At 51.3% G+C, this 23,587-nt stretch overlaps 1 protein-coding gene across 2 annotated transcripts in view; it reads right to left on the bottom strand.

Moving 5' to 3' along the window:
* Positions 1-23,587, bottom strand: part of dpp6a (dipeptidyl-peptidase 6a) — a 71,330-nt gene that overhangs the window by 1,383 nt on the left and 46,360 nt on the right. Inside the window, exons 3-22 of one of the 2 annotated variants that reach the window (XM_067251340.1) lie at positions 19,222-19,320; positions 14,797-14,891; positions 14,439-14,513; positions 13,010-13,062; positions 12,437-12,518; positions 9,644-9,764; positions 5,854-6,008; positions 5,596-5,693; positions 5,323-5,446; positions 5,195-5,233; positions 4,986-5,093; positions 4,676-4,767; positions 4,032-4,079; positions 3,805-3,923; positions 3,326-3,400; positions 2,067-2,165; positions 1,914-1,983; positions 1,382-1,576; positions 367-421; positions 150-249 (exon numbers count right to left, since the gene is read on the bottom strand). In XM_067251340.1, coding sequence (XP_067107441.1) covers positions 150-249; positions 367-421; positions 1,382-1,576; positions 1,914-1,983; positions 2,067-2,165; positions 3,326-3,400; positions 3,805-3,923; positions 4,032-4,079; positions 4,676-4,767; positions 4,986-5,093; positions 5,195-5,233; positions 5,323-5,446; positions 5,596-5,693; positions 5,854-6,008; positions 9,644-9,764; positions 12,437-12,518; positions 13,010-13,062; positions 14,439-14,513; positions 14,797-14,891; positions 19,222-19,320 — 1,902 coding nt within the window. The remainder of the gene's footprint in view (positions 1-149; positions 250-366; positions 422-1,381; positions 1,577-1,913; positions 1,984-2,066; positions 2,166-3,325; positions 3,401-3,804; positions 3,924-4,031; positions 4,080-4,675; positions 4,768-4,985; positions 5,094-5,194; positions 5,234-5,322; positions 5,447-5,595; positions 5,694-5,853; positions 6,009-9,643; positions 9,765-12,436; positions 12,519-13,009; positions 13,063-14,438; positions 14,514-14,796; positions 14,892-19,221; positions 19,321-23,587) is intronic. The other variant, XM_067251341.1, reaches the window with a different exon arrangement.

Raw genomic sequence — 23,587 nt, 5'->3', positions numbered from 1 at the left:
TTTAGGAGAGGAGGGGGGCTCAAGATAAGGAGCTCTTACAGACACACGCACACACACACACACAGAAGCAGGCGCCCTGTTGCCTGAGATAAGCACCTCAAAGCCTTGTCATTCATTCCATCACAGAGACAAAACACACACACTCTTACCAAACAACTCAAAGTCGGTGATGGGGGAGAGGACGGCTCCACACTTCACAGGAGAGTCCTCGGCACTGAGTAGGAGGCTGGTGACGTAGCCTCCGTACACCTGGAACCCAACCCAACACCACTCACCACCGAGCATAACAACCCCACACCACAGAGCCTAACAACAACACCACAACAACAACATCTGGAATGTTCCGGCATACAAAACACCCTTTACCTTTCCATAAGCTCCGATCCTGGTCTTATCAATGTACGGTTCTCTCGATATGATACTGAAACAGACACAAACATAGTTGATCTCAAACACGACGAGTCTGGAGGCTGTGTGTCGGGTGTGTGTGTCGGGGTACCCCACTCTCAGAGGCTGTGTGTCGGGTGTGTGTGTCTGGGTACCCCCCTCTCAGAGGCTGTGTGTCGGGTGTGTGTGTCGGGGTACTCCCCTCTCAGAGACTGTGTCGGGTGTGTGTGTCTGGGTACCCCCCTCTCAGAGGCTGTGTGTCGGGTGTGTGTGTCGGGGTACTCCCCTCTCAGAGACTGTGTCGGGTGTGTGTGTCTGGGTACCCCCCTCTCAGAGGCTGTGTGTCGGGTGTGTGTGTCGGGGTACTTCCCTCTCAGAGACTGTGTCGGGTGTGTGTGTCTGGGTACCCCCCTCTCAGAGGCTGTGTGTCGGGTGTGTGTGTCGGGGTACTCCCCTCTCAGAGACTGTGTCGGGTGTGTGTGTCTGGGTACCCCCCTCTCAGAGGCTGTGTGTGTCGGGGGACCCCCCTCTCAGAGGCTGTGTATCGGGTGTGTGTGTGTGGGTACCCCCCTCTCAGAGGCTGTGTATTGGGTGTGTGTGTCGGGGGACCCCCCTCTCAGAGGCTGTGTGTCGGGTGTGTGTGTCGGGGTACCCCCCTCTCAGAGGCTGTATGTGTCGGGGTACCCCCCTCTCAGAGGCTGTGTGTCGGGGTACCCCCCTCTCAGAGGCTGTGTGTCGGGGTACCCCCCTCTCAGAGGCTGTATGTGTCGGGGTACCCCCCTCTCAGAGGCTGTATGTGTCGGGGTACCCCCCTCTCAGAGGCTGTGTGTCGGGGTACCCCCCTCTCAGAGGCTGTATGTGTCGGGGTACCCCCCTCTCAGAGGCTGTGTGTCGGGGTACCCCCCTCTCAGAGGCTGTGTGTGTCGGGGTACCCCCCTCTCAGAGGCTGTGTGTCGGGGTACCCCCCTCTCAGAGGCTGTGTGTGTCGGGGTACCTCAGGGCCTCCAGCTGGTCCCTCTCCTCGAACACGCCCAGCTTCCTCTGGACGCGGTGCAGCAGGTTGGTGCCCTGGAAGCCGCTGCCGCGCCCGTCGAAGCGGACCACGATGACCCCGAAGCAGCTCACCAGCGCCGTGGGCCAGTCCAGCTCGAAGCGCTCCGACACCATCTGGCCACCGGGGGTGCCATCGCTGCATGGATAAACAACAACAGAAACAAAAGTTTGCTTTCTTTCATAACTGAGGATTGGGCCGTGTTTAATTTCTTAGTAAAAAGTAGGGGGACAACGACATGTGCCGTCTTCAAAAAGGCCCCTAAGAAACCTACACCCCTGTATGTGTCAGTGTCCGTATCGTACGCGTGTCAGTGTTGCGTTTTTGTGTTGCTTTGGATGAAAACATTTGGTCAAATGAATAGAAACGTCAGATGTAACGGAAATGCATCTGATCAAGTTCTCGGACCTTTGGCCTCTTGTCTGACGCGTGTGCGTGTGTATGTGTGTGTGTGACGTGCAGTCAGCGGACTCACACAAGCAGCAGCAGGGGGTAGTGTGCTGTGTCCACAAAGCTGGCGGGCTTGAGGATCTGCATGGTCAGGGCTGGAAATACACACAGCAGCATGTTAGAAAAACGAGCGCAGGGCGACCGGCCTAGGCAGTCAGGGGAGACAAATGGCGCTCACTGTAATCCTCGATGTTGATCTCCTTGTACTCCACTCTGGGCATCTGCAGGTCATCCAGAGTCATCCTCACATTGTCATTGGTCTCCAGGTCGTACACCTCTGTAAAGACAAACACACACACACGCATTAAACATGAACAATAGCTGGTTTGTCGCGGCGTTTGTGAGTCAGTGGAACATCAGGTACTAACAGGTGTGGAGGAGAGGCTAACCTGCCAGCAGGGCTATCAAGCCCCCAGGCAGAACAGGAGAGGGCAGATCAGAGCTAAACAACACACAACAGGAGAGAGAAAAGTAGAACAGAGCAGTACAGAACAGGGCAAAGTCGTAAAGAGCAGAGCAAAATGACCCAGAAACCAGTCAGTCAAGGCCTTCTGTACTGACTCGCAGATAAGACCTGAGGCCCTTGGAGCCTGCAGTATCATTTAGGATTTCTGTACAGCAGGGCGAACGAGAGCCGGGCCGTGGAGAACAATACAGGCTTATCGCTCGATACACAAGTTGAGAATGGGACACGTGTGTGTGTGCCAGGATAGATGTGTGTCTGTGTGGAGGGGGTGTGTGTGTGTGTGTGATGTGGAGCATTGACCTTGCCCTCCTGTCTGCTGTTATCTGACAGCATAGTGGAACCCACACCCAACCACACACAAAGAACAACATTCTGCTACAACCTCACAACAACCCACACCACACGAGCAAATAAACGTCCTAAGATGGAGTTTTTCCAGCCCATCAGCTCAACTCTAATTGGACCAGGCTCGTTTGCTTGGTACACTGCGCTGGTCGACACACTTTTTATGGTTATTCCCTCTTGCCTCCAACATAATGTAATCAAAGTAAGTAACTTCATTACAGTACACTTATTGCCGGAGGGAAGGTCATGGTTTTATGAGGACAAACATTAGCAGAGTAATGCCAGGAGCCTGGGCGGTGACTCAGCAGACAGGAAGCAGAGAGTGCACAGACTTCCTGCTCCTGCTGCTCATGCATGTCGCCCTTAATCATATAATTTTTTATTTTTACGCTGTTTCTGCTTCATTTGGACAGATATAGTGAAGAACAACAGGAATTAAAGAGAGAGATAGAGATAGAGAGAGAAGGGGGGAGGACCTGCTGGAAAGAGCCCGGGTTGGATTTGAACCCGAGCCCCTGCAGTAAGGCCTTAGCCTACGTGGTTTGGTTAATGCATGTCGCCTTTTGATGAGGTCACAAGGCTGTGGGTGGAGCCTGGCAGGTGAACTGACCAGACATGACAACAGCCAGAGAGTGAGACCGGGGGGTACTTACTCAGCTTGTCCTGGGTGCTGTACACAGACGAGAAGGGAACATCTGGACCTGAGGACAGCAAGCACAACACACAGATCTAACTCAGACAGGTCGAACATAGAGGAGTTAAATGGAGAGATACAGAAAGAGAGAGAGAGAGAGAGAGAGGGAGAGAAGATAGTGAAATATATAGACAGACAAATAGAAACAAACAGACAGAGGACAGAGAGAGAGAGGACAGAGAAAGCGAGAGAGAGAGGACAGACAGAGAGAGAGAGAGAGAGAGAGAGAGGACAGACAGAGAGAGCAAGAGAGAGAGCGAGAGCGAGCGAGAGAGAGAGAGAGAGAGAGAGAGGACAGACAGACAGAGAGAGAGAGAGAGAGAGAGAGAGAGAGAGAGAGAGAGAGAGAGAGAGAGAGAGAGAGAGAGAGAGAGAGAGAGAGAGAGAGGACAGACAGGTGTGTGTCCTCACCCTGGCAGCTGAGCAGGAAGTGGCTCATGTTGTGGCTGAAGGATCCACTGACGTACCCACAGTCATCAGAGAAGTCACATGACAGACAGCGGCGGTTGAAGGGACCAACTGTGTCCGCACTGGAAACACACACGACAATGATGACATTCAGCACCACACGCACACACTCCGGTCAGCCAGGGGTCCGTACGTCAAAAATGATTATGCACTGTCCCTTCTGACTTTACCTGTACAGGTGTCTTCTCTTAGGATCGTCCTCTGTGCTCAGGAAGTATCTGTGTTTCGAACATATCATAATGTAATATTATACATGGATGCATATGATCCTAATCCAACCATCATTTGATCATAAAACTAGTCTTTTATTTAGGACTGTTTGGGGGTTAGAGTTAGTGTACTTGAAAACATTGACCTGCTCCCAAATATCAAGGACCCAAAGAGTGAAACAATACCGTAGGTAGGTTCATCTGAAGTGTATATAGGTCCAACACTCTAACGTATTGGTCCAGTTGTAAAGTTTGACCAGAATCATGTACACTCTGGACTTTAGAGCCTACATTCCAACAGAGAAGTGCTCCTATAATGGACATTTCATGAATTAATTATGGTACTGAAAGGAAGAGAGGGGAGTTTTTAGAACAAAACTAGACCAGGACTGAAACCTGACAGGAGGCCAAGGAACGAGGTTCTGGTTGTAGCTCGCAGAGAACACTTTGAGGTACGTGTGTGTGTGAATGTGTTTGTGTACAGTGCGTGTGTGTGTGTGTGTGAGGTTGTATGCGTTAAATGTGTGTGAGTGTGTGTGTGTGTCTGTGTGAGTGTGTGTGTTCAGTATGTGAGTGTGTGTGTGTGTGAGTGGGATAGAGCTCACATCAGCTGGCTGTCCTCGTTGTAGGCCAGGACCTGGGTGACGTCCCAGTCTCCAGACGTGATGGACTGCAGAGTGTCTGTACTGGTGTTGGGCTGCCAGGACAGAGAACACACACACAGAGCAAACCCTGATCAAAACCAGAGGCCACGTCTCCTCAGTATCTTCACATCATCCTATCATCATTGGCTTCCAGTATGTGCAGGACACATGAACCCCCAAAGCAGGGTGACATGTTCCCCATGCTGAGTCGGAGGGGCGGGGTCAGAGGGCGGGGTCGGAGGGCGGGGTCGGAGGGCGGGGTCGGCGGTACCTGGGAGATGGACATGGAGATGTGGAAGAACTTCCCCCGGCCTCCCTGAGGGATGGCCCTGGTGAAGAACAGCTTCAGGCCATCCTTAGAGAACAGAGGCTCCTCGTTCTGGAGGAACAGGAGAAACAACACACAGTTCCATCACCACCATCCTCCTCATCCCCATCCTCCTCATCCCCATCTTCATCCGCCTCCTCATCCCAGTGTACCTGTCTGTGGAGCCAGCCTTCACTCTCATCTTCATGTTTCTGGAAACAAAAGACATGAGGGGACAGTTAACCTCAAGACAACCAGCAGACAGAAACACACACACACACACACACACACACACACACACCTTGGTGCAGACTCCTGTGGTGGCCTCACACAGCGTGAGCATGGAGATGTTCTGGGCGCGGTTCAGCCAGTTGACTGCCAGCTTGGTGGTGGTGGCCCACTTCACCATGGTGACATAATACTCTCTGTCCAACACGCACACACGCAAAACACAATTTAACCATCAAATGTATGTGCCATATGCATCATGCATCATGTGCCATATACTGTATTACAAGCTATGATGTAAGGGTGTGTGTCTGTGGGGGTGTGTGTGTGTGTGTGAGGTTCCTACCCTATCCTGGGGTCCTCAGGTCTTCTCATCTCAATAGTGTGTAGAGGACCGTTGAGGTTGACCACATACAGAGAGATGACTGGGTTCTCTTCTCCTGCCTGGTGGGGGAGAGGGGGAAGGGCAGAGTGGGGGAGGGTGTGGAGGTAGGGAGGAGAGGACAGCCACATGGAGGGGAAAAGATGGAGGTTAGACATTCTTTTAGCAGCTACCACAAGCGGTTGACATTAAAGGGGCATTGCGTGCATCGTCCGTGTGTACCTTAGGGTAGTGGTATTCTTTCCCTGTGGGGTAGAGGGTGCCGGTGAACATGGGGACCTCCATCCTGGGAACCATGGTGTTGTTGATGGTGGCGTACGCTAGCCTGGCTCCATCTGGGGACCACCAGTGGGCGATGTGGGTCTGGAAGATCTCCTCTGGAGCACAAGGGATACGGATGTGTCAGGTTTTCAGTTCCTACTTCCAGAGAAACGTGAAAAGCCTCTCCTCTCTCTCTCTCTCTCTCTCTCTCTCTCTCTCTCTCTGTGTCTCTTCCTCTGTCTCTCTGTCTCTCTGTCTCTCTGTCTCTCTGTCTCTCTGTCTCTCTCTCTCTCTCTCTCTCTCTCTCTCTCTCTCTCTCTCTCTCTCTCTCTCTCTCTCACACACACACTCACAATGTAAAGGTGTTGGGGTCATAAATCACAACAGTTTTAATCTCAGTGGAGAGCTACATCTACCAAACCACGATGGGGCTCCATTCCCCAGACAGGAACAGAAAGCAATTTCCCAGCCAGAGCTACTGTAGTGCATTCAGGGAAATTGTGTTATGTGTGTGTGTCTGTTTGTGTGTACTTCTGTGTGTGTGTGTGTGACCCCCTCCCTATTGCTGGTGTACAGTGAAGGTGCTATTCAGTCAGGCTTGGCTCACTTCATCAGAAGCCATGACCTCCATGCCTCCCCTGGGAGCCCATGCGTGTGGATGAAATCACGCAGGGTGAACCGGATGGCACACACACTCTCATAGGAGCTCTATTGATATGCAGCTGCAGGTGTTGAGTGTGTGTGCTTGTGTGTGTAGAGAGAGAGAGAGAGAGAGAGAGAGAGAGAGAGAGAGAGAGAGAGAGGTTATAGAACGTTGCTGTCTCATTGGAGCTCTATTGATATGCAGCCGCAGGTGTGTGTGAGAGAGACAGAAAAAGAGATAGAGCGAGAGAGAGGCTATTGATGGTGTTAAACTGTAGAACAAACACACACACACCCCACAAAACAAGTAATAATTTCTGTATGCAAATATCCAGTTGCATAGGGACCTTTCTGAAAGCAAAAATTGCTACAACACATTTTTCCTTCAATGTTGAGCAACAGGGCAATTCTAGAGGCGGCAGAGAGAGCATTAGAACAGCTCTGCTCCTGGTGAGCTTCCAGCTCTCTCTCCTTAACGGATACTGTTTATCAGGTAGGGGCTGTGTCTTTGGGGAAATAACAGACATCTAACTAACCATTACCCATTTAATTAGCCGGGCTAACTCAACACCAACATGCCTCAAAGAGCTCTGGGCTCAGTTTCACGACTATTCCAGGTTCTTATCTCTGCCTTTCGGACCAAACGTGGGTAAACGCCCAAGCAGCCTGTGTTTATTGTTATTGAAGGTTAGTCAATTAGCGCCATGAAGCTAAAAGAAATGGGAAACACAGGCTCTGTGTGACCGTCAGTGTTGTTAGCGTCCTGCTAACATCTAGCCACACTGCTGCTCGTTCTTCCTCGGGGAGAGGAGGAGGGTGGGAGGAAGAGAAGCAGCAGGGGAAAGACAAGTTGGAGAGGGCGAGGAGGAGGAGGAGGAGGGGGAGAAAAGGAAGGGGAGGAAGGAGCAGGAGGAGGAGAGCGTTCCAGCTGCATCCACCTGGGGCTGACTGGTAAACCACAGAGAGTATTAATGACATGCTGCTGGAGGAGGAACATTAGCTGTCTGTGTGATGCCGTGCGGAGCTACGCTCACTAATGAACACTTCCTAGGCTGACTGCGTCGCTGCTGCTAGCGGCGCCCCGAGGCCCTCAAAGAGCGTCACATGGAAAACAAGGGAACAGAGAGATATTGGCACGGCGACGTTATTGTTTGTCTACAATAAATCATCTTACAGGAATCTCTCTCGATCTCTCTGTGTTTGGTCCCCTCAGGTGTGAGCTAAACCAGACTCATCCATCCTCCCTCGTTCACCGGCTCTCTCCTTCTCTTTCTGTCTCTCTAAACCAGGCCAAGCCTGGCAGAAGTTGCCGGTGCACGAGATTCAAATTCATGAGGCAGTTGGCCAACAGAAAGGAAATTCATATTTAGCGCAGACATTGACTGTGGACAAAGATCTAGTGATCGGCGTGGGTGACTGGCGTTCAGCAACGGAATTCACTCGACAGAGATTCAAGTGGAATGAGACAAAAGGCTGAAACAGGTGAACGGTTTGCTGTTTGATAGAATCTCAAACCATCACCAAGGCGGTCCGTCAGCGTGCAATGTGGCTTTGTCCAGCAGGGGGCAGCAGTGGCCCACGTCAAAGCACACATGCAGATGTCAGATCAGGCAGAGCAGCGGAGGATCACGTTTCCTCCTGGGTAGAGCTGGGATCTTCAGATCGTACAGGTACCTGGGTTTATTAAGGAGCACTTCTCAGATCCCAGCTTCAGTTATGCTGAGGTTTTGTCAAGACAGTCAAACAAATTCATGCTAAATATCCATAGACAGAGTCAGATCAAACAGAAGGCATGTTTTCTTTTTTTTTTTTGATTTTCCTCTGGTCTATTTACTGCTATAAATGCGTTGGGCTGCATGTGATGAACGCCGATAAACACAAATAAACAAACAAACAGATGCTTCCCAGTAAACATGGGTGTGCTACAGTAGTATTATCTGAGTCAGACCACTAGCCCAAGGCCTAAATTCAATTCCAGCATGACAACAAATCTAATGGATACGCATGACAAAGCATTTCATTTAAACACACACACACACACACAAAGTACATGAACACCCACACAGGACGGTAACCGCAGAGTTCAGAAGGTTATTTGAGGATAGGGATTACGCTGTCATGCCCTGCGACTAGAACAGGAGATTATGCTGTAATTTAGGGCAGCAACCTTTGAGATCTTAAAGCCTGGTTTTCCTCTCAGCCTTCCCCCCTCTCCCTCCTTCCCCCTCTCCCTCCTTCCCTCTATCCTACACTCCCCCCCCCCCATCTCTCACTCCCTCCCTCCCCTCAGCCCTCCCCTTCCAACCATCACTCTGCTCTCCCCACTCTCCCTCCCTCCCTCCTTGGCCTGCATGCTGACTCAGACGTTACCCTTGACCGCAGTGGAGATTGAGTCATCAGACAAGATGCCCCATCTCTGCCCTCGCAGCCAGACCAGCTGGAGGTTAACCCGGATGCTACCCCACACCACAGTCCCCACCAGCAGGCAGGGCCCACCACCCTGTAGGTGCAGCCTGAGGATGGGCCATCAGTCCCACCACGTAGACCGAGCAGGGATGGATGCTGCCATTACTATGACAGTGCCAGGGGGACCAGGAGGGAGGGGGGGGGATTCAGACCAGGACCAGACTATGGTCTGCTGGCTGGGGCTAGCTGGGGCTGGGAGATTCATCTGGTTAATAAATGATGAGTGTGAATTGCCTGAGCGCCAGTGCAGTATAAATATGAGCCAGAGGTCAGACGTTGCTATATCCCCCCTCATTAAAGCTGCACTGAGCTGGGACTAACATGACAGAAGAACCCAGGAGAAGCATCCCTCTTGGGAGACTCACAGACACGGCAGGCCAGCCCAGGGTGGAGGTTCTCTCTAGAGGGTTCTACCTCTCCTAGTGGAGTCTGACACCCCACCACCACTGGAGACAGCGGAACCACAGACACACACGTCTAACAAACACACTGCAGTCTGATCACACACACACCGCAGTGTAGCGCTTTGAACCTTTTAACCTGACTTCAATCATTCGTATAAAATATTACGATAATATGATCATGTATTTAGAAAATGCCATCAACAGCAGCCACTTTCATGGTTCCATTGGTGTGGTCTTACCCTCGTACAGCCAATCGCTGAGTCCGTTGAAGATCACCCCCTCCTTTCCAGAGGAGACCAGACGAATCGATCTGCTCTCCACAGTGGATCGGTAGTAGATGTTGTTCTCAAACACAAAAACCTGCAGAAGAAGAGAGGAATCACTAAGGTGGGAGCACGGGAAGTGGACTAGCTGATGAAAGTGAATACACTAACAGCTGAGTGTGCTTGGAATCCTTAGAACACGTCGAACAAATACCACACTTCTTTCACAGCACACGGCCATGGTTCAATGCAGGAAAAAAACCATCTTCACGGGCCTTGTCTCTCCCCTTGACTCACTGTATAGCACATCTATGGATGTGAGACCTTCCCCTGGCCATTTCCCCTAAATAATATATCATGTAACATCATATCATTTCTGAATACTGTTTATAGACATAAATGCACATTCGCACTTGTGGGCTGAAGGCCTTCTCTCCAGAGTGGCTGGAGCCTGAAGGAGCTGTCGTAAAAGCTGAAGGTCAAATTATGACATGAACATCCAGCCCCCTCAAACAGCACGCCGCAGAGAGCTATCCACCCACAGCACGCCGCAGAGAGCTATCCACCCACAGCTGGCCTCTGCAGAGCATGTCTCCATAATGGAATCTATCCATCTCAGCGCAGTTCAATAAAGTGAGAAATCCCAGTTGTCGAGTCTATGAGTTCTTCGGAATGCTGTTTAGAAAGTCTCTCGTCTCTGATGGGGGGGGGTCTACGAGACCCTGCCCTCTCCTAGACCCTGCCCTCTCCCAGACCCTGTCCTCTCCCAGGCCCTGCCCTCTCCCAGGCCCTGCCCTCTCCTAGACCCTGCCCTCTCCTAGGCCCTGCCCTCTCCTAGGCCCTGCCTTCTCCTAGGCCCTGCCCTCTCCTAGGCCCTGCCTTCTCCTAGGCCCTGCCCTCTCCTAGGCCCTGCCTTCTCCTAGGCCCTGCCCTCTCCTAGGCCCTGCCCTCTCCTAGGCCCTGCCCTCTCCTAGGCCCTGCCCTCTCCTAGGCCCTGCCCTCTCCTAGGCCCTGCCTTCTCCTAGGCCCTGCCCTCTCCTAGGCCCTGCCTTCTCCTAGGCCCTGCCTTCTCCTAGGCCCTGCCTTCTCCTAGGCCCTGCCCTCTCCTAGGCCCTGCCCTCTCCTAGGCCCTGCCTTCTCCTAGGCCCTGCCCTCTCCTAGGCCCTGCCTTCTCCTAGACCCTGCCCTCTCCTAGGCCCTGCCTTCTCCTAGACCCTGTGCTCTGGTGCAGCAGGAGAGAGATGCAGCTTCTGGTTTTCCCTTCACTACAGACAGGCACACACATACAGACAGAACATACAGTTCAACACAGTACAGACCAGTCATACAGATACAAAGAGAGTCCAGGACAGATGGGGCAGACATGCAGACAGTAGAGACAGTGCAGTATAGTACAGGACAGACCCAGGTCCCTGAATAAATCAGAATCTGGGCCAAGACGACTGAGACAAGGACCTGGCCCACTTCTGAAGAGCCAGAACCAAGCTGTCTCTGACACACACACACGTATCATCATGAGGCGCATCCACACACACACACACACACACACACACACGTGTGTTTCAGCATGCTAGCAGCAGCCTCTCTGTCCTCTGGTTCCTAAGCCCTACAGCAGGGGTGGGGAACGTCCGGAAATCATTTGGTCCGGCCCGCCATGGCACTGCAGGCACCGTATTATTAGGTGCATTATTCGTTGGCAGCAGCACTGTTTTAATATGTGGAAGAGGACCGCGGAGGCGCGCAGCGTTGCGTACCAATGTACCAAAAAAATCCGCTCGCGCGCTCTGATTAACACTCGGATCGATAAGCAGTCTCACAAATGGTAGCAATATGAAAAATAATACGATCCCTTTCCGTAATCATGACACCCCCCAAGAAATGTTCGATGCACCCCTAATCAAAGCAGGCTGCATCCGTGCCAGCTAACATCACAAACCTCACCAAACAGAAGCAGTTCCAGCCATCACATTAGTTACATAGTTACATTTACATTTAGCAGACGCTCTTATCCAGAGCGACTTACAGTAAGTACAGGGACATTCCCCCGAGGCAAGTAGGGTGAAGTGCCTTGCCCAAGGACACAACGTCATCTGGCACGGCCGGGAATCGAACTGGCAACCTTCTGATTACAAGCCCGCTTCCCTAACCGCTCAGCCACCTGACTCCCATTCCCACATTAGGGGTGAGTTAATTAAATGTTTGACCAAATATAGCAGGCACATTTTTAAGTTGATAATTCCGTACGGCACCCGAATGATTTAATAAATATCCAAACGGCCCTTGGCAGAAAAACGGTTCCCCACCCCTGCCCTACAGAGTAAAGCTCAGGAGCAGAAGTCCTCCATGAGTGAAGACGGCTGGATGCACCCTGGGCTACATCAGTAAACACTGAGTGAGAGAGTGGGATATCAATCCAGGCACTCAGCTAATTCATCCACTGAAGAGATTACAGGTAATGAATAGCATGCTGCTGCAGGACATCGTTGCTCACAGTCTCTCTGCCCTGAATCCAGCAGACTGAAGCATATTAATGTTGGGTCTTTGACTAGACTCAGGCTGCACTAATAGAGAGTTGCACTACAGGCTGCTGTGTGGCTTTCGTCGCTCCCATTCGAAAAGGGTTCGAAGCTCATTGGCGCTGCATTCGAAAAGCCTTTCGCTAAAATGGCCGATGACACAGTGAGTCAACGAAGGAGGCTGGATTGGATTTCCCCCTTTGTGTGACGAGTGTGGAGGAGAGAGGGGGCTGATGGGAGTTGCAGTCCTTACCAGCTGCTGTCCGCTGGGGCCCCAGCCTGCGTACTGCAGCTGAGCGTTACGCACCTCTGGGGGGTTCAGGTTCCATGTCTCCCTGGGGGAGAGAAGACAGAGCCATTACACACACAAACACACACACACACACACATCACATCATCCAGACATTACAATCCCCTGGTGTAGCCCATCTGCAGAACATAGGCTGAAGTGAACCCATAAATACTGGTGCTTTAAACCAAAGCCACTTGTGTTTCATTAGAAAAGTGCTGTGTTGGGCAGGCTGGAGAATTTCAGGTGCCACCAACTATGTCTCTGTTTGGAGGTGAGAATGGATGAGGTCATCTTATCCCTGCCTGCTGTTCCTCTCATTGCCACAAGGTGGCAGCACACAGAGCCAGCCTGAGGCGAGATCCTGGAACCGCAGGTGAGGATGACTGATCCGAGGTCAGTTTTCTTATTAAGGACACAGTGGATAAAGGGCTGTGCTGTGATGGAATAGCTGGTCCTCAATCTGTCATAGGAGTAAGCTTGATGAGGACAGGAAACAGGAAAACAAGATGTCCGCTGTCTTAAGAGGCTACTTACGGCGTCTCCAGGCTGCAGATGATGTAGAAGGCTGTGAACGAGAACTGGTACACCTGTACAACAAGACACAGGAGAGCACTCAACACCCTACTCACTGATTTATATTCTAGCACCAACTTACATGGTGTGTGTGTGCGCGTGCACGTGCGCGTGCATGTGTTTGACAGAGGGAGAGAGAGTGAGAAAAGAGAGAATGACACAGAAAGTGAGACAAAAAGAGAGAGATAGAGTGAAAAGGAGAGCAAAATAGAGAGAGAGACAGAGAGAGAGAGAGAGAGGGAGAGAGGGAGAGAGGGAGAGAGGGAGAGAGGGAGAGAGAGAGAGAGAAAGGGAGAGAGAGACTCCTCTGTAAAGGGCAAGTCTCAGCATGTGTTGGTAACAAGGTGTGTGTGTTGGGAACAAGGTGTGTGTGTGTGTGTATGTTTGTGCAATGACAGCTTGGGGACAGAACTGTCACCCATCAAAGCAATGGGGGGACAGATATGGAATAACAAAATAACTCACACACACACTATATGCACACACCCACTCGCACGCACGTACGTATGTACTAATGCACACACACACACACACACACACACACACACACACACACACACACACACACACACACACACACACACACACACACACACACACACACACACACACACACACACACACACACACACACACACACACACACACACACACACACACACACACACACACACACACACACACACACACACACACACACACACTGGAGGCTGTCACACTGCCTTCCCAGTCCAGTGGTTTGAGCAGTGGTGTTGGTTGTTCTCTGTCTGTCTGAGCTGCATGATATCCTTCTATGGCAGGTAGACATCTCTTCCTCTTCAGTGTCACACACACACACACACTGTTCTTCCATCTGTTCCTCTCCCTTTCTGTTCTCTCTCTTTCTCTGTCCCCCCTCTATGTCTTTGTGTACCAACAGTGCAGCAGCCAGCACACATGTACCATACACTACATAACCTACATCCACTCATTCTGCCCCTGCATTCCCCTTCCATGTCTGTCCCCACTCTACTGCAGGGCTGTGACGGCCCCCCCCCCTCACGCTTTCCAAACACCCTCTGTGCCCCCCCTCCCCCCTATTTGCAGTGCATTTGTGGTAGTTTCACTTGGCTGCCCCCCCCTCCTTCTCCACAGGCACTTACTCCCCCCCACCCCTCTCTACAATAACTCGCCCCTCTCTCCCTCCCCCCCCCCGCCCTCCACAAGCACACCCCCTCACCCGTGTAGGGGAGCCAGGAGAGTACGACAGGCCTCTCTCCCCCCCCCCACTCCGTGATTATTCCCCCATCCCCCCCCCCCCCCGCCCGGCAACAGTGTACCTCCGTGTGCTGACACACCCGCCTGTGTCTAGGCTCACTCATCACCGCGCGTGACAGAACGTGGAGCTCACCGGGGTGACGGTGTAGGCCAGCAACACGTGCTTCAGGTCTGGGGACACCTCGTACCTGCTGGCCTTGTACATCTCCTGGAGGAGGGAGGAACATATGACGCATTACAATCAGGCATGTTCTTGACTAACCCCTAACCCTTGCAAATCTCCTGGACAGATCACAGGAAGCAAGGAAGGAGGAAAAACTATAAAAAGCTTTCACATAAGCCGATGGATCGTCTGACTGCTTTCTCTGGGAACAGCTTTTTTGGGCACTTTGATGTGCTGATGGCGAGTTTGAATTTGATTTCAAAGACCCAGTCTGTTCGTCTTTTGCAGCGATTAGGTGAAGTTCTGGCGGAGAGGAAGTTGCACTTACAAACTTCTTGTTCTGCACCAAGACGGTCTTCTCTCCAGTCTCTATGTTGAACTTCTCCACATCCCCTTCACGAGACCGGTACAACAGCTCATTACCTTGAGGAGGGAGAAAGAGAGAGAGGGAGGGAGTGAAAGAGAGAGGGAGGGAGTGGAAGAGAGAAAAGGAGGGAGTGAAAGGGAGAAAGACCGAGTTTTACTTTTGAACGGTGGGCTGAATTCACGCTGGTGAATGGCATTCAGCTGCTCCTGATCTCTATACTGGTGAATAAATACAATAAACAAAATGCAGCTTCCCATTGGGGGATCAATAACGTTCCTACTACTATTACTACAGTACTACTAATACTACAACTACTGTACTTCCCCCCCCCAAATGTCACCAGCTCCATCACTGTTGGCTCGCCAGCAGCATGTGTCTCCAGAGGGCTAAGAGGCTGGAGCAGGCAGATACAAGTCATCCTCGTCTTTCAACAGTCAAGGACAACCGCACAGAACCCCTCACGCCATCTCTCACTCCCTCCCTCCCTCTCTCTCTCTTTCTCTTTCCATCTGTCTGTCATTTTATCTGTCTCTCTCCTTCTTCTCTCTCGCTCTCCTTCTTCTCTCTCAGCAGTCGGCCATGTTGCCTCCATAGAGGTATGCGGACCATTAGTAGTGGTAATCATAGCAGAGAGATGGCCGTACAGAGCCTTCTTTATCTGCTAGCTTTCCTAACTCTCCATTGGAGTTGCCTTACTTAGCATCACAATCACTTTAGAGTACAAAATCAGAGATGACAGAGCAATTCTCTTTTTTCCCCCTTCTTTAGATTGCTGGGATTTAACTGTGCCTCTACCCTTCGCTGGAAAGTACTGCAATATCAACCAACCTGCCAACACATCAAATATCAGAAATCCAATAAATAGCAATGAGCAGCATTTGCTCCAGGACATGTTTTACTCTGATTCAGTTTGACGACCACTACCGTGTCATCTCCTCAATGTTTCATGTTCCCTGCTGAAGGAAAAGTGACCTTCTCAAGGGCAAAGTGGAGGTAGACCGATCCCTCGTTCACCAGATCGGATTTGGCCGTGTTCTCTCGGTGAGAATGTTCTACACACACACACACACACACACACTGCACCCTCGCCTCAGACTTTACCTGGAAATCTCACCTCACTCCTGCGACAGCTGTCGACATGCTGCTCCCTCTCTCTCTACTTCTGTCTTTGTCACTCTCTCTCTCCTTTTGTCTGTTCCCTCTCCCTCACTCTCTCTCCTTCTGTGTCCCTCTCTCTCTCTCTCTCCACCATCCTCCTCGATCTATTCTTCTCATCTACCATCTGACCATTCAAGCCATTGTTTCCATCCATCATTGAGGACACAGGCTCATGTTCGGCAACTTCTGCTGGTCTTCCCCAGTCTGCCAGAGCTCCTCAAACCCCCAGGTACCTTTGGGAACCCTTCCTTGCTTTTCTGTTCTCTTTGTTCTTTTCCACAAGTCCGACCCTCCTTGGTTTCATCTACCTCTGGGCCTCCATGCCCCTAACCCTCCACCTCTCTGTCTCCACCTCTCTCTCTCTCCCTCTCTCTGTTCACCTTGACGTCACCCCCCCCATCCCCCCCCCCGTCCCTGGAGTATCAGGGTGCAGCCCAGGGCTCTGGCCTTACTGCCCTCTTCTCTGATCCACCTCTCCTCTGCTGCCTGCCTTATTCATGTCATGGGGGAGGGAGGGGTGGAGGGAGGGAGAGGTGGAGGAGTAGGGCGAGGGAGGTGTGGAGAGAGAAGAGAGACTAAAATACATTCATACAGGGAGCTCATAGCCCCTCGCCCTCCCTCTCGCCTACGATCTGTCTCTTTTCACCAACATGTTAATTCAACAGTAATTTTGCCTCATGAATTTCTCCACTTAACCTTTCCTGGGTGCTTCTGATCTCTCTGTCTGTCGTCATCCCCCCCCCCCCCCCCCTCCCTCCGCAACGCTGGCCTACGCACAGTCGATGGCTTCATATACAACTCCTCTCCTATAACTCATCGTGACAGCCATGCCACTGTGACGCAACATGCAATCCCCGCCGCCGCCGCTGCTCCGGCCACAGGGGGACACCTCCGGAAGGGGAGGAGAGCCGAATCAAACGCGCCTCGCCGACGGTCTGCTGAACGCGATCGATACATGAGGTTCACTGCAAGGCATGGATCCACACAGACACAGAGTGGAGTCGTGGGGCCGGGCCTCGTATCGAACTGACACACACACACACACACACACACAGAAGGATTCTCTCCTTCGGTGGCTCATCACTAGTCTACACGGACGCTTGACAACGGCGGCCGGCCTGCCAGCTGAAAGGGAGGCTGCTGAGGAAGAAGACTTACGGAAGGCTACTGTGGCTGAATAAAATAGCTTCCCCCTCGCAGTATACCAGCCTTAAATATCCCCTGCTCTGGCTCTCAGGTGAGCTATAAAAAGAAACAGCATCATCAAATTTTCAAAGGGACTCTAATGAACGATCCAGCTGTGTGTGTCCTTTCCGTACGCAGACACTCATAGCGGCAGAGGAGGGAGAAATGGTGGTTGATCCTCTGTACGGTACGGGCCTCTGGTTGTGTGGTAAGGCTGGATGATGTTGAGGGTGGGTCAGGGGGTAAGTGACATGAAGGTAGTTTGGAGTGACAGTTGGCCGCCCAGCGCTGCCAGCGCTGCCCACCTCTGGGCCAGACAAGCGTCAGGGCGAGAGGGTTCTTTATCATGTCGCTCACGTTCGGCAACACAAGAGAGTTAGGCGTTTTGTTCGAGGAGAAACAACTTTCGACCCAAAAAAATGACACAAACTGATTTGGTTGAACACGGATGTTTACAGCGACGACTGCGGTGCTAACTTGCTCACTTCCGCGTTGCTTGAATGCAGTCAGACTCTTTGCATTCAGCTCCGTGTAAATCTTTAATGAATCGCTTCAATTTAAACAGCCTTATATTATGGGACCTGCTGTGATTATGATCTACATCAGGTTGTACTATGGCAGCTTCCTGCTCAAACATATTACACAGCATTCATCTCCCCTCCTCCAAAAATACATATATAATTAAAATACTGAAAGTCTATCTCTGTGAAAGCTGCCTGGATATGAGCTTTGGAGTGACTTAGTAGTGCAAACACTGCTGTAATGCCATGCCTGCAGGATCCATCCTAAACACTAAGCGGAGCTACTGTGCTTGGTGCTTGGGGTGTTCATTGGGCGAGCCAACGCACAAAGACGCTTGAGGGGCCAATCATGTGCCTATGTCCTTGATGGCACTTCCCAGATCCCTTCCTGGGTGTTTAGCATGCATCACTGAGGCTGGGAGGGGGGCAGGAGGCGATAAGACCAGGGCTGTGATGACTGGCAAACAGCTACATGCGGTCATGGAACCCATCCACCCAGTCAGAACCCTCCTAACATGGTATGAAACCATGTCGACGCTGAATCAATTGAATTCAGATACAGAGCTGGAAATGGACCGAGACAGCTCGTCTAGTGGAGGCGGCTGATTGCCCAATTACGGAGGGGAGAGATGGGAAGAGGATAGCTGAAGGACTGCTGGAGGAAAGTGATGAGAGCCCGGAAATGAGAGCCCAGGGTTGAAGGCCCAGGGATGAGGGCCCAGGGATGAGGGCCCAAGGATGAGGGCCCAGGGTTGAGGGCCCAGGGATGAGGGCCCAGGGATGAGGGCCCAGGGATGAGGGCCCAGGGATGAGGGCCCAGGGATGAGGGCCCAGGGATGAGGGCCCAGGGATGCATCCAGCACTGCACGGCTCTGTCCATATGTCCACATGTCACATCACTGACCAGCAGCAGAGCGGTTTAATAACTCAAAGCTGTGGGAATCCACATGGAGCCCCTGCCTGGCATCATTACCCCAAACTGACCCCAGGAGTCTCAAACAATCGGGCAGGTCATTAAAAAGTCTCCAGTCTCAAATGTCTTGCTGGGAATTAATCATCTGATGAGAAAAACAGGCAAAGCATACAAACATCAATTGAATTAAATATTTAAGTAACTAAATAGTTGTCTCCCCCCCCCCCCCCCCCCCGGACCAAGGGAAGGAGAGGGGAAGGGAAGGAGGGAACCAGGCGACCAGTTCTAGTGGACTATAACTGGGCCAGATGAAGCAGCTGCATACCCTCGACCAGCCTGCTAGCTGTGTCTTATTGGAGGAGACAGTTTCGTTGGGCACGAGCTACTTTAAAGATGCCTCATTAGGCTGCTAGCTGCAATATGAGCTGTTCACTTCCGCACCCTAATCCCACTGCAGCGCTACAGCGTGGATGTGTATGTATGTGTGTGCGTGCGCGACTTGCTGTTTGTGCGTGCAAGCAACACCACTGCCTCATCTAACGCCGTGTTGTAACGGCAGAGCGCCATGCGGAAGCACTCCTGGTATTGTCCCAGGGAAGGACGACTCACTGCTTATCCACTTAGCATCCGGGTTGTGAACCTTGAAATCCTTGCTGAAGATATCCCCGACCGTCACTTTCCCTTTCAGGGCCAGGTTGTCATCTTCACCTGAGAGAGAGAAAGAGAGAGAGAGCGAGTGAGATAGAGAGATAGCGAGAGAGAGAGAGAGAGCGAGAGAGAGAGAGGAACACAATTAAACACTAGTTTTTTTACGTTTTATATATTTTGGGCTTTACTTCATGCAGGGGAAGGCCAGGGTGAGAGAGAGGGGAAAACGTGCAACAAAGGGATTCGAACCCAGGCCGCTGCGGTAAGGCCTCAGCCCACAACGCAAATAGCACCCACAATTCAACACTAGAGAGCATGGTAAAGACAGCAGTGTATCAACAGGGGAAAGAGCTTCACTCCAACTAATGACTGCATGTTCCTGTGAGGTGCTTTCTAGCTTGTCTCCTACCAGTATGGGTTTCTGTGGTAAAAACATAAGCCTCATCAAGTCATTCTTTTCTGGATGTACTTCGGTATGTTTGTTTGTGTCAGTGCTTTGGGTAAGAGCATCTGCTAAATGAAGGAAATGTCAATGTGTTTTGGGGTTTGAGATCCACCCGGAGTATGTTTGTGTGACAGCTCACTAGAAAGGAAAAGACGTGAGAAACAGGGAAGGCGAGGGAAAGCCGTGATGTGGGAGAACTCAGAAGACTGACGAGGTGGGCTGAACACAATCGGTTCACCAACGCTCCGGTCGGCAGCGCTCCCATTTGACACCCTGCTCCAGCTGTGTGCGAGGAATGACCACGCACTCATCCACACGTTTCCATCCAGCGTTTTCTCTCGCGATGACTCTGCGGTGTGGGCGGTGAGTGTTAGACACACGCTCTCTCTCCACGCTCTGCTGTGAAACACCGTTTGTTTACCCAAGATGCCTCGGATAATTTGGTCATTCACCAATAATTCTGTGATTCCTATCAGACATGACAAACTCTCATTCGATTATTGAACTCGTTCAGTTGATAATATCATTCTGTTAATAGTTTCGTTCTCTGAATAATCCAATTCTGTTAACAATCTTGTTGTGTTAATAATCTTTTCACGCATCTGTCCTCTCCTCAGGTCCCAGCAGCTCTCGGAAGGTCAACACAAACGGCACGGCAACATCAGTACTCCAGGCAGCCCAAGGAGATGAATCCTTCAACACTTAATCAAATCATTTGGAGGCCAGAGGCGCCTTAAAGAACTGTAATCCTGTCCAAATAGTACACAGTCACAGACTGAGTAGTTATTCTCAGATCTTATCAGGGTCGGACACCACCAACCTCTCGTCTTTTTTTTGTTGTTGTCTTTTTTCTTCTCCGAAAAGCGAATCTGGATTTTTCCCAAAACTCAAATGGCCCGGGGAAGTAAACAATAAACCCTTTTAAGCCGGCCCCGCGGGTGTTTAAGCAAGAGCGTTTTGTGCTACTCCTGCTTGGCTGCAGGTGTTAGGGGGAGTTTGATCCGTCGGGCAACAGGAGCCGGCTGGCAGGGTTGTGTGTGTGTGTGTGGGAGGGGGTGAAGGAGGGGAGAGGGGAGGAACAGAGCAGGAACCTTCCAGACTCTGGACGATGGCCCATTACAATGTTGGGGGCTGTTTTGCAGTGAGCGTTTTGTCTGTAACACCTGCACCAAGATAAACATTTATAAGGTGCACTCTGACTGCGGGCCCTGCAGGGGTAAGTGGACATTCAGGTGGTGTACAGCAGTGATGGGGTTGTGTTAGTGTGTGTGTGTGTGTGGAAAGGAAAAATGTGGGCTGAGACCTGGACAAGGCCTGCACACACAGGCATCTTCAAGATGAACAGCCTCATCCCCTCCCCACACCCAACACACACACACACTCACCCAACCAACACACTCACCAACCCATCCACACACATCGCCCCACGGCCCATGTTCAAACACACTGCAGCCTGATTTACCCCCCCCCCATGTCTGAGGACAGAGACTACCTCCATGTCCTTACTGTCACCTAACCCCCCCGCCCACTCTACACACACACTGCCCCCAGCCTCAAAGAGCAAAGCATTAAAAACCTAGTTTTTAATCCTATAATGTCAGTGAAAATGAACATGGATTTGGATGCTTTTGTGTGTGTGTGTGTGTGTGAGTGTGTGAGTGAGTGAGTGAGTGAGAGAGAGAGGTGGAAAGAACGATAGCAAGAGAGAAAGACCTTAGAGAGAGAGGCAGAGTGAGAAAGAGTGAATGAGGGTGAAAGAGAGAGGGAGGGGGAAGGAGAGGGTGTGAGTGGGAGGGAGAGAAGGTGAAGGAGAGAGAGACAGAGGGGGAGAGAGAGAGGGAGGATGAAGGAGAGGGTGTGAGAGGGAGAGAGACAGTTCTCCTAAGGCCTGGATTGTGAGCTGGGATATCAGTCCCAAATCGTGTTTCATGTGCTAAAGAAACCGTGTCAAGGCCCCTACCTATCTACCTTCCCTGATGTTACTCACATTACACAGTGACACTGCACAACATTGTATATTTTCGTTCATCAGGAGGTTTTTGGTGAAGAGAAAATGAGTGGAATATCTTTCAAAACCAAGGTAGCTTGATGGTTTATTTAGCAAAGCAACAGTAGATACAGGAATAACAACAACAATAAACGGGGCCAATTCCCCCTCCCTCCATAACACTATTTCTCAATACACCCCCACAATTCACAGTCAGTTCCCTTTTCCGTGATGTGTCTTGTGTGCGAGCTCCCCATCTCTATTATGCCAGCTCAATCTGCTCTCTCTGTTCCCCTTTTCCTTCGTAGGAGTGCACAAGAACTCCTCAGTGGAAATGTTCGGAGAAGTGGTTATTGAACCTGGCCTCTGTTCTGAGGCTCTCCTTCTATACTCTGAAACAACCCCTTTTTTCCCCACCACTCCATAACAAAGGAATGTGTTATTTCCCAACCTGTGGCACCTTTCTCTGGTTCAGTTTAAGACCAAACAACCGACTTGCTGGTAACGCATCAGAGACCTCGGCCTAATTCACCACTACCTATGTGGATCCTTGCACGTTAGCCGATACTAGGTCAATCCATTTTCGCCATGACAACAACAAGGCATTCACACCACCACAAAGCCCCCCCCCCAGCTGCAAACATAAACACCAACAAGCCCATCCAAACACGGAGAGGGACCAAGCAAACTGGAAATCCCACGCTGTGAATGAAGCATGTTCGGTCAGCCGTGCTTTCTCGGGGCTGTCGGGAGTAATCAGCTTAAGGTGGCAAATGAGACGTTCCTGGATGTCTGGAAGCTGCTTGTCAGAGGCGAGGGACATGTTCAGGCCTCGAGACATGCTCAACCTCCCAGCAGGTAGCCGGGCTCTGCGGAGCCCCGGAAAGAGCAGCGGCGCTGTCAATCACCCCCCGACCAAGCAGCAGGGCCTCGATCTTTAATACAGCGCCCTGAGAGCCAGCTGGAAAATCACACACACCAACAAAAAGAACGAGAAAGGGAAGCCCTGGCGATCCGGAGGAACAACGGATCAGGGAGTATGGATTTGCTGTTCCCACGGTCAGAGCACACGTCATGCTCATCCTTCACTTACAGAAACACTGCTACAATACAACCCCCTCCCTCCCCCCCCCCTCCCCCCCACACACACACACAAAAACAAAACCCTGACTGACTTGTCCTGATGTTAAAAGGATGTCGAGGCAGTGAAGGCCTGCCTGCTGAAGAGAGAGAGTGAGGCAGGTTGTCATAGCGAGACGTGTGTGTGTGTGTGTGTGTGGGGGGGGGGGGGGGGGGGGAACAAAGTGCTTGTCAGGAGCAGTTAGGTTCCGCCATAAAATTTCGGCATGACAACATCAATCCATACACCTGGCTTATTGAGTGGGTGGTGGCAGCCATCCCATAATTCCTGTCAAATGATAGCAGACTAACACTTTGCTCTGTGGGACAGCGGTGTGTGTTCTACTCTGCTGACTGCTTCCTTGGTACAGGGTAGTGCAAAGGGCTCGCTACGTTGAAACACTAGTCATTTTCACACTGGATTTGCACTTCAAAATCAACTTTGAGGTGAAAACTCTTTCAACTGCTCATTCCAAAAAGCAAGCAAGACCCAAACCATTGCCTCGACTCCCCTTTCCACACACACAGTCCTCAAGCAGGACTTTAAGTGTTATATTATTAATGAGAGATCACAACAACATCCTGCTGATGTTTGTTGAATATTCAAATGAATCCGTCACGTTGTCTGAAGGCCCTGGTCGTTTTGTTACTGGCCAAACTGACAGAGAAGACAGAAGAACGAGTTAGTGTCAACTCCCTCCCTCTCTCCCTCAGACCTGAGCTGACAGAGACCTGCAGACCAGATACTGTACTGTCCCCTCTGACTGACAGATATT

Source organism: Osmerus mordax, chromosome 15, assembly GCF_038355195.1.
Source record: "Osmerus mordax isolate fOsmMor3 chromosome 15, fOsmMor3.pri, whole genome shotgun sequence".
NCBI classification, from domain to species: Eukaryota; Metazoa; Chordata; class Actinopteri; order Osmeriformes; family Osmeridae; genus Osmerus; species Osmerus mordax.
The sequence above is the reverse complement of the archived record's forward strand: the minus strand, read 5'-3'. Positions and strand labels throughout refer to the sequence as shown.